We start from the raw sequence: 13027 nt of genomic DNA on the forward strand, positions 1-13027 counted from the left end.
TGGATTAAACCTGCAGCGATGACCGAAAACTATTGAAGATTAGAATGATGTGTCAGTTGATCAGTCTCTGGCAGAAATTTTGGAGCTAGGGCTTAGCGGTGTCTTTCCCCAAACGCCCATCAGCCTTGCTCAAATCAGCTCGTGTATAGCAGTGTGTGTAATTGAACGCTGTCGCCTGTCGTCAATACAATACAAATGGGAAAATGGCATGATTTTTTTTTTCTCAGCAGGAGAATGGAATGGGTGGTTGCAGTTTGCACGGTCATGTACTGAGATCTATCTTACGTTGCGGTCACTGTAACTTACTGTGTCAGTATTTTATTGTTTGGCAAAATGTTGCCGATGCTGCTCCAATGCATATGCACTACACATTTCGCAGTTGGTGCACGTGTTATGGAAAATATACCTCCGGGCGACGACTGCCCGATAAAAAAGGTAGTTCGATTTCTTTAGTTTGTTTCCGTGTATAGGCAAGCTATAATAATTGTTCGACCCTCAAAAACATTAAAAGCACATTCTTGATAGCCCTTCATAGTCTTCCAATAGCCTTTTCAAGAGCTTAGTTCGAATGGAATGGGGCTTAAATGGGGACTATAAAATCCAATCTCTTTCCAAGCAATAATCGACAAGATCCTTATAACTGAGATCCACTAACGCACATGATCAATATGCCAATCTGATCGGCGAAGCTGCGCGATATTGCGTCTTTTTTCATTGAAGTTCGTTTGATCGTGTAGCCCGGCATAATGATTCGATATGAAGAGACCTTCCTATTGAAAAAAGAGGCAAGGCCCTCGCTTTGATCCAACACCGTGTGTTTTAATCGCTTGGTGGATATGACCCGAGGAATACTTCCCGGTCCGATAGCAACTAGGAGAGCACCCTGGTCAATGATTACTCTGTTTTAGCTGCTACTTTTATGCGGGGTAAAATTACGGTATTTATTATGAATCACTGAACTAAATTTAGCTGAAACCCATATTATTAAATGCGATCTGATTATGTATATTTACAACAATCGCTTATTTGTGAGTTTGTCGGCATGCCAGCTTGCATACTATTTGTATGTTTAATATTCAGGTGAACCGGACCTTGTGAAAGTCGAAACAGCTGCTTAATCCCACTTACTATTTTAAATTGAGTCTCATATTTCTCATTTCCGCCGTCCCACATAACGGGTGGTCAGTATGAAACTGGACAAAGTTTGAATTGTTACTATGTCGAAAGTTTTCAAGCGAAAGCAACTAAAATCGCGTTACCGTGCCATTATTTTGTTGTGATCACGCTCGCCCTAATGGATCTGCGACACTGGACCTCTGTCAGTCGCCAAGCGCACGCGCGCTGGCAGCCCCGCCAATGGTCTTTCGCGGCACCTCCGAGTCGATTTGACGGATGGCCTGCTGGATTCTCTGCTTCAATTGTGCGTCTCAGCTGACCTGCCACCTTCCCTTATACACTTTCTGTTTGATGAGCCCCCACAGATCCTCAATGGGCTAAATCTGAGGGGTACGTGGCGGGTTCATGTCACGTGCTATTTCAGGCACCCCAGCCTCCATGCAAGAAGTTTCGTGTTCTAGCGCGCGTACTGTGACTGTTGCAAGGTCGGAACCTAACAGAGCATCATGCTCTGTGTTCTGAGACTCAATAAGTGGTAACAACACGCCATTCAAACACTTTTCATAGCACAGTTCACCCGTTTCATTGCCTGTGCTCGGCAAGTAACTGGACGCGCGAGCCCCTCGGACTCATGGCAAGCCAGACGGGCATCTCGGGTGGGTACTTGCTCCCAGGGTGAAAGCGAAGGTGAGATCCACATGTGGAATAATGTCTCCACCAGCTGAGGTGTAAAATTCGGCAATGGAAGGCATTTTGCTGCCACTGCAGGTGAAATCAGATTCATCGTCCATATACACCTCCATGTTTTTGCTATCCTGCATTGCACCCTGTGACAGATGGCACAGGCGGTTTTGCTGTGTACGAAATTGTGCCTCCGTCACCTTTATCCTATTTCTGTACCTGATTCCTGCTTCCGGACATATTAATTGGTCATACGTTTTGAAAATTCCGAAATTTCTTCCCAGAGATCACTAGGAGAGCCCCAACTGTTCGGTGACGCACCGGTTTGTTTCTTCCGGAGCTGAATGGGCATTTTCTTGGTGATCTTGCCGTGCCCACCATGCAAAACATCTGCAATTCCTCAGAATTTATCGATGATCACATATTCTTAAGATCTGGTGAAATTCTATGGCGTAATGTGACGCATAATGGTAGCATTTTTGTAATTTGTGTTATTTTCAAAAACTTGCGCGAACAGGTCCCGGAACGCTTGCTGACTTACCGGCGCAATGTTTTCTATATAGTGAATAGCAGAAAGTTGAAATTTGAGCTGTAAATATAAAATAACTGGAAGTATTCACCTGCCAAAAATGATTAAAATCTGTCCATTATTGGAGATGCTATGCTTAATCAAATTTTGTCCAGTTTCATTCTGACCACCCGTTACATACACTTTGCGAGCCTCTGTCTCTCGTTCGTCGTGCCACAGGCCTCTGATTTTCGTGCCCCGTGTCTTTATTTCCCGCTTTCCATATCTCCCCTTCACCGTCTCCATTCCTCTACTTTTCCGTGCAAAGTCTCTGAGTTGCCGTGTCCCGTGTCATTATTTTCCGTTTCCCAGCTCTCGTTTCCCGTGTCCCCGGCGTTGTGCGCAGCGCTGAACGTGTCTCCTGCCGGCTATGTCTGTATCCGTGTCTCCTGCCGTGCCGCCGCGCCGGCCGCCCCTGGGTCGTGTCGCCAGCCACTAACGAGGCCCCCCGGCCGGCTGATGACCCGTCACAATCCGGTCACAGTCACGCGCCCCGGTCCATCAGGGACAGTCAGCCATCAGGGGCGCCGCGAGCAGATCACGGCAGGACGGCGTCCTCGGGTGGCACAGCTGGTGTAAAAAAAGGGAAATTTAGAACGGCTGGTTTATGATGCACTAAATATATAATCACAGGATAAACACGCAATTTGCCACTGGTTTTGGACAGGTGTCTAGTTTGTTACATGTATGTTGTAAAACATAGAAGTGGCAAAAAGTGGACCCAACAAACCGTATTTAACCCTATTAGTGGCAGGGGGGTTGTTTTTATCCACCCCTCAGGTTTTTCGGGAATATCTCCGAAACCGCTGAAGCTACGATGCTGAAATTTTCTGACTTTTCCTAAAACTAAATTGGGCACATTCCCTGAAAATTTCAAGTTCATAACTTTACCAGGGGCGGCTCCAGAGCACTGGGAATTGGGGGTCCTATTCGTGAAGCGAGTCATTTGGGCGAAGATCACGATGCTGCACCAGTTTTACGAACAGTGAATGAAAGGTATCATGTGATAACAGATACAAAGTTATTGTGCATCCTCTTGACACGTTTTTGCTATAATAGGCGGATCCAGGCGTCCAAAAAGGGGGGTTATTTTTTACCTCCCAACATAGGTGCCCTGACACCGCCTATGCATGACCAATACAATTTTAGTCGTTCTCTCATAAGAAAATTGTAATATAACAAGACCATTGCCACCCTTTTTAGAAACAGTACCAACAAAAACCTTATTTACTATACTTTTTGTGTACCCCCATTCTCAATGATCTGTATCCGCCTATGATTTTTGAAAATGCATATTTTTAGGATCCATGTGAATTCCTGGTTCATTCTCTATCGATCGGCAAAAGTTGCGTTAAGATTGGTTCAGAAACCTGGCCGTGATAAACAGTCTAAAATGTATCTGCAATTTGCCCGTTTTTACCCCCCTCTACCCCCCTATTGACATTTTTTAATTTTATTTTTTTTAGAAATGTAGATCTCGTTGAGCCAAATCGAATGCCGTTTGAATTTTGAAAATCGGCCGGCTAGATCTCGAGATATCAAGGGGGGGGGGGTCGTAAACTGCCACTAATATGGGGTAGCCAGGAGCCTGCCACTAATAGGGTTAAAGCAGCATAAGCCCAACTTAATATTGGCCGAGGCCTGAGCCCTAACCGTTCCACGGAATTCTTGAAATTCGACCTTTTTTAGTCTTGCTCCATTGTTCTCCTTTTCCCATCTATACCGTGTAGGCTGACCTGCGCCTGCAGACCTACGACCCCTGACCGGTGCGCCCCGCCTCCAGGCCCGCCAGACCTGCCCAGCGACAGCGGTGGTCGATCAGCAGAGGTGTGACCTGACCTCTGACCTGTGACCCCTGCCCCCAGGTCCGCCGGGACTGCCACACCGACAGCAGTGGTCCAACACGTCACGAATCCTATTCGTGGCTCTGGCCGCCGTGTTCCTGGCCGTCGTCGGGAGCCTGGCCGGCTGCTATTGTGAGTATCCATACAGGCTGGCTGGTACAGGAGCATCCATAACTGGCTCGTGGGACGGGTAAAACTATTGTACGCTTATTTACCTTGCATTTATATGCAAAAAAAAAGCATATGAACTGAACTGAGATTTTCACGACATAACATCTGTAAAATAACAAGTTTTTTTTTTTGTTAGTCTTAGATCGCCCTTCTTTTGAGTAAGAACAGTCAGCTTCCATGTCTTCTGCTGTATGCCATCCATATATCTGGATTGCAACTGTGAAAGCACTCACATAGATAGCCGACCTAGGATATACTACCCGGGCCCGATTTCACCAAGTGAATATATTCCATTACGGCGGCGTACATATCACTTTTGGCATATTATGACATATTCAGTTTCACTAAACTCCGTACAGGGATACTTATTCAAGACAAAGACAAAGTATGACTGCATATGTCCGTTGTTTTTTGGCATGCTATTACATTTGAGGTACTTCTGGTACGCCGATCTGCTTTTTCAACAGCTGTTTGCCGAGTTTGCTGGCATTGAAAGTATGCTACTTTTTGTGGCATACTTTGAGAAACAGCTTGGCATACATCATTTTTTTTTTGTATGATAATGTTACAAATTTAATGACTTCGTCGATGCAACGTATGATAAAAACATGCCACAGGCTACGCAAAAAGTTTTTGATGTCATAATGGTTATTTCTTGCTGGATATATAGGGTACCGTGTGTCAGGGCTTATATTGAAATTAAACCCCAGAACAGCTATTTTTATAAGGCTTATCTCATCGTGGCATCACTGCGATTAAAATCACCCCATCATGCAGAAACACAAAAGGGAATTCCTTTTTTTCATTCGCATTCCCAATTGCATTGAGTTTTCCACTTAAAAAAAACGACAGTTCACATTGTATTTTGATAACACAAAAGGCCAAAAGCGTTACAAATCTATCTCACCGTGATTATTACACCGTGCTCTTTATACAGCGTTTTACCGAAGAGGAAGTAAATAACTGGCGAGGGCGAGAGGAAGGACTGAAGTCCAGTCCAGCAACGCCTTGTTGACATGCCCAGTAGGGTGTCTCGAAAGTGGGGTCAAAAAAATTAATTCACTTCCTATAGCAAAAACCACTTGCATCTAGCCTTATTATGACATGAAATGATGATTAAAAAATTTTCATTTAATGTTAAGAACCAGCGCACCTCGTCTATTGTAACCCTTTCCTGACAATTTCAGGCGTTGCAGTCTCCATAGGCTTTCTTCGGTGTTATTCTCACGTAAACCGTGTAAATGCGTTCTCGCTTCAGCTTGCGATCTTTCAACGAATCAATACATTTGTTGCATAAACATTTACTAAAACACTTTCCTAGCGCAACATATCCAAAAATTGCTACCTGAGTGATAATCATCCTGCTGACAGTAGGTTATGCTAAAAGCTAATATCCATGTCGCTGACGAGGTAAAATGCAGTAAGAATGCCAACACACATGATATACGGCGTTTTCTACGCTTCTGTCTTGCTCTTGAGCGCACTCCATTCCATTTTTTTTTGTCCGGATAAGTGGGAGGTCGAGCCTTGACTTCGCACGGCTGACAATGATATCGGCCGTCATGGCCGACACGCTTCTGCGACACTCTTCTGCGCTAGCAGCATTCCTCTGCTTCAGGAATCATCGGAGAACATCGCTTCTCCACGGAAGCTGCGTGCGAGGAAGACTAGCGATCCAGATTTGCATTTTTTTTTGGGGGGGGGGGCAACTCATGTACCTAGGAGCCAAACCTAGCGTAACCCCAAATCCTATTTTCTCATCGGATTTAGGCCAGTTATTTTTCGTCACAGCCCTGACACGATGAACATTTTTTTTTAATTAGAAAGAAAAAATATAGAAATGGTAACCCACCCGACCCATGCCTTTATATCACTTTGTATAAACACTTCACATTGCTTTTGTCGACCAGTTAACCCGCTCCGGGTCGATGCTTGGCGCAACCTTTGCGGGCCGGGAGGTGGTAAAACACCCCCTGTTTAACTCGGCTCCTGGGCCACGCACTGATTGAACTATGTTTCATTATCGTTGGGGGGGGGGGGGCAAACAGGCCACTTTAGGCCTTTGAGGGGGCATAGCCCTAAATGCCCCCTCCCTGCAGATCCGCCAGTGTAAGAGACCATTGGAGATGGAGGAAGCTCTGCTGGGTGGACATTCAGGACCGGGACCACGGTCTGGTTACGGGTACTTGGACCGGGCTTTGCCATGGCCTGAGAATGAATGAGTAACTTCACCACCAATGCATACATCGACAGTCGACACCATCACGAGAGTTCAATCAACACTGGCGCGGCCGCAGCCCCTCGAGGTGAAACTCACCAAGCCTCCAGGCGGCTGCGGGCGTCGTTCTCGTCCTCGCCAAGTGGCAAGTAGGCTCTGGACACGAGACGGCTCACAATTGTGGCTTGGGTACTATGATTATGGTTAGAGCAGACGAAAGTTATCACTGTCCTGCTGCCGCGGTCGGGCTCGAGGGGCTCGAGTGTCGACTAGGCGTCTGTGGCGCTAGCGTGTCTGGTCCGAGTTCCGACTGAGATTATGGGCTGGTGCCGGACGTGGTTTGCCCAGAGTTTAGCTGCGCTGAAGCGAAGGTCGCATTACAGGCGTGACTTTAAAAAGTGTATCGACAACGTCTACACTAAATAAAGTCAATTAGCTACTGACCTGAAACTACGCTTAAACTCTTCACCCACGAACTCTGCCTGAGACTTTCGTGAAAACCACCGTATTATTACTGCCACTAACACCAAGCAAAACCAATGGAGACTGCAACGCCCGAAAAGTAGGTGCAAGCTTTTGGAAATCGCGACTGCGCTTGTTGAAGACAATGGCTCATAATTTTTTAATTGCGATTTTCGAAACCAGCAGACTCGATTGCAAATGTTTTGGGCTATAGGCATGTCAACTTTATTTTTCGAGACACCCTAATGCCCAGCATGTTGCATCACAAGTCACAACGCATTCGTTTACATTCGTTTTCATCGCCCACTTTTGCTATTTCTTTGCAGTACCCATATGCTGTCCAATGTCCATATTTTTTTGTGTGTGTTGTGGCCAAATGATTCAATTTATCACCGGCTTCCCGCTTCCGTTCAGGTTCAGTCTGCCGAATGATTCCGAAATATTCTCCATATTTGAAGTCGTCGGTATACCCTTCGATTATTTAAAAACTTGATTCAAGTAATATTTCAGATAACTTGTCGGCTAGTCGGCCGTGCTCCTTGCTATCGTCAGTGATCGGTAGTTAGATAGGTATAAGATAGGTGCCTCAAGTAATGCCATTTCTTGTTCGACTTTATTTATATTTGCTTTGAACCACTCCAGAATTGCGTAGAAGATGTGAACAAATATTGAAGCAATATCTAATGAGAAGTAGCTTGGAAGAAAAAATTAATATCAATTCAAAATCCAATAAAACCCACACACGCCAGTAACGTCAACTGTGCTGCGCGGCTTGCTGCCGATTGTTTACATTTTTGGCTTTGGAATGTCGTGCTCCCAGCAAAAATCAAGAGCATTATTAGCAATATTTGTTTAGGTACTTCCTCTTGTATGATCAGCAAATTTAATTCTTATTAGCGTAGCTAGAAATTTTTTCCATAATATTGTATATCTGAGCATTTAAGCTCGTCGACTTTAAATACGGAAAAATATAGTGACTGCATGTCCCCGACAAGAAAAGATATATGCATGCGCGCCGGTGGCTTCCAAAGTACGTAAAGCGGGCGTATTGAATATATTCCTGTGGCGAAACCGAATAGTATTATCGTTGTACTTTGTCGGTGTACTTTTCCAAAGTACACCAAGAATATATTCACTTGGTGAAATCGGGCCCCGGATGTTTGATGAGACTTTGAAGTGGATTGGTATATAGGCTGTCCCGGAGGGCACGAAAGTAGTGCGGCACAGTCTAACTTTCATAATACATTCCTGATGGGGAGCAGGTTATGAAACAAATAATAGACTGCATCCGGTATCTTATTAACTGTTGCTGTGTACTGTGGATAGGATATTACCCTTTCTGAAGCCCTGCACAAAACAATTTTTATTTCATTGGTTTGGTTCATTCGCTTTGAGCACCGTTCATCCTGACACGATCAGACAAGGTTCCATCACCTAACAAGTGCGAACATTTAGTCTACGAGGAAGCACATAGGTATATGGCAATGCATCGTATAGCACATTTGGTCGTTACGCGGCTGTCCAAGCTGTCAAATATGTAACAAATATACATAAAACTGTCCCAAATGCTGAGTGCCTGGAACTGAATGTTCACTGATGACTGCCGTTTTCCCGGCCGACAGACAACGTGTATCAGCGTAAGAAGGTGATGGGCCGGCGTCGTGACCTGGCCAGCGGCGGTCTGCAGTTGAACCGACTCCGCGGCTCGGCAGGAGATATTCTCACAGAGTACAACCCCAACTATGAGTTCGGCGGCGCGCTGCCCTGCACCAAGGACCTGCGCGAGATACCGCGACAGAACCTCACGCTAGTAAAGTGAGTACCGCCCGGCGGCAGTACATGAATTCGCCGCCACTCTCTTCAAACCTTCTTATCATTTCGGTAGAACAGTTACTTTTTATTATTATTAAAACCCATCGATCCGTTACCTAGTTCTTGTGGAATATGTAGCATCGCTGTAAAATGTATTATTATTATTTTATTATTATTTCATATTCCCACTAACCACCATTCGGTGGGCATTACAGAGGGAAACACATTGACACACATAAACAATATACATACAATACAGGCAGCGCAGTGCCCTGTCATTCATAAGCACGTATAACGAAATCAAAATGCAGAACAAAAGCGATTTTCTATAACAAAAAGTTTGATGAGACAGCGAAGCCTCATGAGTCGTCATCGTCATCGATTCTCAAACGAGAAGGTATCGTCTCGGATAGCTTGCACCTAAAATACGTTATCCGAGGGTATTGTTGATTGCATCTGCAGTGCTGCCTTCCGCAGCCTGGTAGTTGGTACTTAGCGAGTTTTCTTTAGCTAAGTTGCGATTTTTTACTAACCAGAGGATAACTCGTTACTTCATATGGTCAGTGCCATGACCTGAGCTAAGAAAGAAGTTGATACCAAAAGAGATCTGGAAAAGTCGCCAGGGGTCATCTCCCTAAGGCTTTTCACAGACAGTGTAAAAACGGCGACTCTGTGTAGCGCCGTTTAATTGGTCATATATTCTATACAGCATCTAGTTATTTGGCATTTTTCCTGAAAAAAAAATATTAAAGGAAATAGTTCACTTTCACGAAATTATTTTTTTTGCAATGGATTTATGATTTTTTATGTTCAAAATGATCAGCAAAGAAAATAAAACCTATTTATAACAAAAGATTATTTTCTATATTTTGATATAGGAAGAACTTTTCAGTCTCTGTAAGGCACCCGCGATCCAGTATGAAAAGAGCATGGGTCCCGAAAATTCTTCAGAAACTAGAGAAACTATCGCGGCCACCGGCATTTGGGCGATCTTCTGCTGCTGAATGTCCTTATTGATCAGTACGAGAATTTCTCTAGAGTTCTCGTAGATAATTTCTCTAGTTTCTGAAGAATTTTCGGTACCCATGCACTTTTCATACTGGATGGAAATATATGCAAGGCACACATCCTCAAAGCAAGACACCTTTTTCGGGACGAGAAATAGAATATCTTTGCCTAGGGTGATCGTTGGGCTGTAAAAGCTCCTGATTTATGCTCGTCTCAGCCCAGGCTACGGAACTGCTATTCCAGTTCAAAACCCATGTTAAAAAGTGAACTATTTCCTTTAAAGCCTTAGCGATCTCATGTCAGGTTATCAGTTTTTTTTTTATAATTATCCTGAAGTCTAGAGGTCGTTCGTTTATAATAGTCGTAATGCTGAAAAAATGAAAATGGCTAAGATTCTGAAAGCACTGGAGGTATCAACTCTTTTTTTAAACAATTACAGTCGTGAGAAAGGAAAGCGTGTCAGGCAAGATTTCCTGTCCCTGCTTCCTTATTTCGGATAATGCATATCAATTGTTGCCGCAAGTATGTACAATACTGACTTTTTTTTTGCTATATATCCATAGTGTTGGGAGAGAAGCTTTCGTTTCTCTTTTGTTTTTCTGGGTAGCGCGTGAGACTTACCCGCTCAATCATCGATGTCTGCACTGATTACGCCGACACATGCCCTGTAATACTCAATTCCTTTTCACCAGCGCCGTCCACTGACTAAAATCAGGTCAGACCTTCTACATTCATTGTGTGCCAGTATCCTTTAACGATTAAATGTTGTCTTGGTCGTTTTAAAGTGGCGCTCTAAAACATATGATGAAAGGTCTGTAGGTATTTATGTTATCAATGGTGCGTCGTTGGACAAAAACGGGGAATACTACACGCTATAGGTACCGCTTGCTATCCATATTCCATATCATATGCATAAATGTGTATCCGTCTCCCCAAGGCCCACACTGACCCTGGCCGCCGTAGACGTTTCTCTCCAGATATCAATGCTATTTAAACGCGGCTCACTCATCTTATTTTTTCCGAGCCTGGTCCGTTATGAGTGGTGCTGGTGCGGCTTAAACAAAAAGCCTGCACTTGGACAGAAGTCCTCTTGTGCGGATTTGCATGCGCAGAATCACCGCCACGTCCCGGTAGCAAGGCGCGCACGGCCGCGACCGGAACTCTCCATGAAAGCACAATGAGATGGATCTGCATGTGCTGACATCTGGTAACGGGAAGCTCTACTTGAGGTTCGTGGAAGTGCCGTCCGGCCGGGATCGATCCCCTGCTCGGACTCCGGCAGCTGAGGCCTTCTGGCCGGGAGGCTGCGGCACTGCAGCTCGAATTATACAGCTCCGCTCCAGCGAGCCGGTCCAGACTCCAGAGGTCATATGTTCCTCGGCTGGCGGCCGCCGCCGACAGGGGCACTCCTGACAATCACCGACGAGGGTCACTCCGACAAAAGTCGCAAGGGGCACTCAGGAAGCAGTCCCCTGTGTAAGCCGACAGCGGGGCTGACTGGCATAAGCTTTGTGCTGCAGACAGCATCAGTCGTACTGAGAAGACCCGACAGTACCAATGACAGAAGCAGGCCGACATAAGCCGACCGTCAGCCGTTGCTGACTGTGGCCGGTGACCGGTCGTCCCTCGGGCTCGTACAGACTGGCCGTACCCATTGACATGCGGTGGCGGGCAGCGGTGACATGCCACGGCTGCAACAGCTGAGGATTATGCTATTTCGGAACCGGAGGCTCGCCGGAGCGCCGTATAAATAGCCCTAATTCGCTCAGGTGGCCGACCGTGCCCGCCCTTCACTGAACGGACGGGCGAACTTACCCGAGCGCGGAGCGGCGACAGACTTAACGAGTTTCATCGACACCCTGGTGGCCGATATCACTGGGATGCAGCTGATCCATTCGTCGTTTGCGACTAATCAGGGTCGATTTTTATTGAGGCTTACCTAAGCGCATCTAATTTGACTTGATAGACCAGTCATACTTGTCAGTTGCAATCGTGTCCAGTGACCAGCCCTTGATGTGGGTCTCCATGTGGCTATGGAAACGGAATGTAGGTGCGTTATGTATGCATACATGACACTTACATATACAGAAGTCAGAACCCAGCCCCGGCTCCGGGCCTCACTGAAATGTTCCGGCGGGTCCGCATCCGACTCCAGGGAGTATCCGATTTGATGGGGACCGGGGCAAAGGAGGAAGACGAAGCAGCACTCCCGTGGGATGTTCCAGGAATAACTAATCACGCTCGTTGAAATACATAGTTGACGGAACTTCTAGTATGTTGGGAGGAACGGTGGAGGTGGAAGCAGCGAAATAACAATGCAGCTAACGAATGATTGGTGGAGTTGAGCCAGGAATGACTCTCAGTCCGCTCTGGGTAAAATTAAGCGCCCACTGAAGTTATTTGTGTACATTTATATGTCAATGGCAGTGCCTGTTGCCAATATTGCATTTGTCTCGATTCTCCCTAACACTTAATTCCAGACAAATGCAGAGATGGTGATAGCCGTGATTTTTCTACATAGTTCGATGGGCAGGGGAGACATGCGCCCATTCGTTGCAGTGACACTGGACTCTCTGTTTCAGGGAGCTCGGTAAAGGGGCGTTCGGACAGGTGTATCAGGGCTACCTGAAGAACTACGTCAGTGACTCCGTGGAGATGCCCTGTGCGGTCAAGGTCAGTCCCCAGTCAGTCAATATCTGAACATAATCACTATTCAGCCGACTTAAGTCGTCATAAATCAGCCATTCACCATTATTGAGTTGCTTGCTGCTCATATGGTTTGCTGTTCTAAACATTTGCACTGTTTTTAATTTTTATCAGTTGCTTGAAAAGAAAGAACCTTTTCCACCCGATTCAATTCTACTCTTCTTTCGCAGACACTAGCCGAGCTGTCCTCGGAGCAGGCGGAGATGGACTTTCTGATGGAGGCGATGATCATGTCCAAGTTCGTGCACCCCAACATCGTCCACTTTATCGGCGTCAGCTTCGAGCGACACCCGCGCTTCATAGTTTTGGAGCTCCTCTCTGGCGGCGACCTGAAGAGTTTTCTGCGAGAGAGCCGTCCCACACCGGTGAGTGAATCGCCGCCATCGGTTTGGAACGATTATAAACTGGTTGAAATTAGTCAGTGTGTGCGCGTTGCAAAGT

At 45.9% G+C, this 13027-nt stretch overlaps 1 protein-coding gene across 1 annotated transcript in view; it reads left to right on the forward strand.

Moving 5' to 3' along the window:
- Window positions 1-13027, forward strand: part of LOC122368008 (ALK tyrosine kinase receptor-like) — a 140808-nt gene that overhangs the window by 106304 nt on the left and 21477 nt on the right. Inside the window, exons 20-23 of the mRNA XM_043341597.1 lie at window positions 4231-4341; window positions 8683-8875; window positions 12463-12553; window positions 12757-12951. Of these exons, the coding sequence (XP_043197532.1) occupies window positions 4231-4341; window positions 8683-8875; window positions 12463-12553; window positions 12757-12951 (590 nt within the window). The remainder of the gene's footprint in view (window positions 1-4230; window positions 4342-8682; window positions 8876-12462; window positions 12554-12756; window positions 12952-13027) is intronic.

The sequence above is a fragment of the Amphibalanus amphitrite genome, unplaced genomic scaffold, assembly GCF_019059575.1.
Source record: "Amphibalanus amphitrite isolate SeventyFive unplaced genomic scaffold, NRLGWU_Aamphi_draft 000914F_arrow, whole genome shotgun sequence".
NCBI classification, from domain to species: domain Eukaryota; kingdom Metazoa; phylum Arthropoda; class Thecostraca; order Balanomorpha; family Balanidae; genus Amphibalanus; species Amphibalanus amphitrite.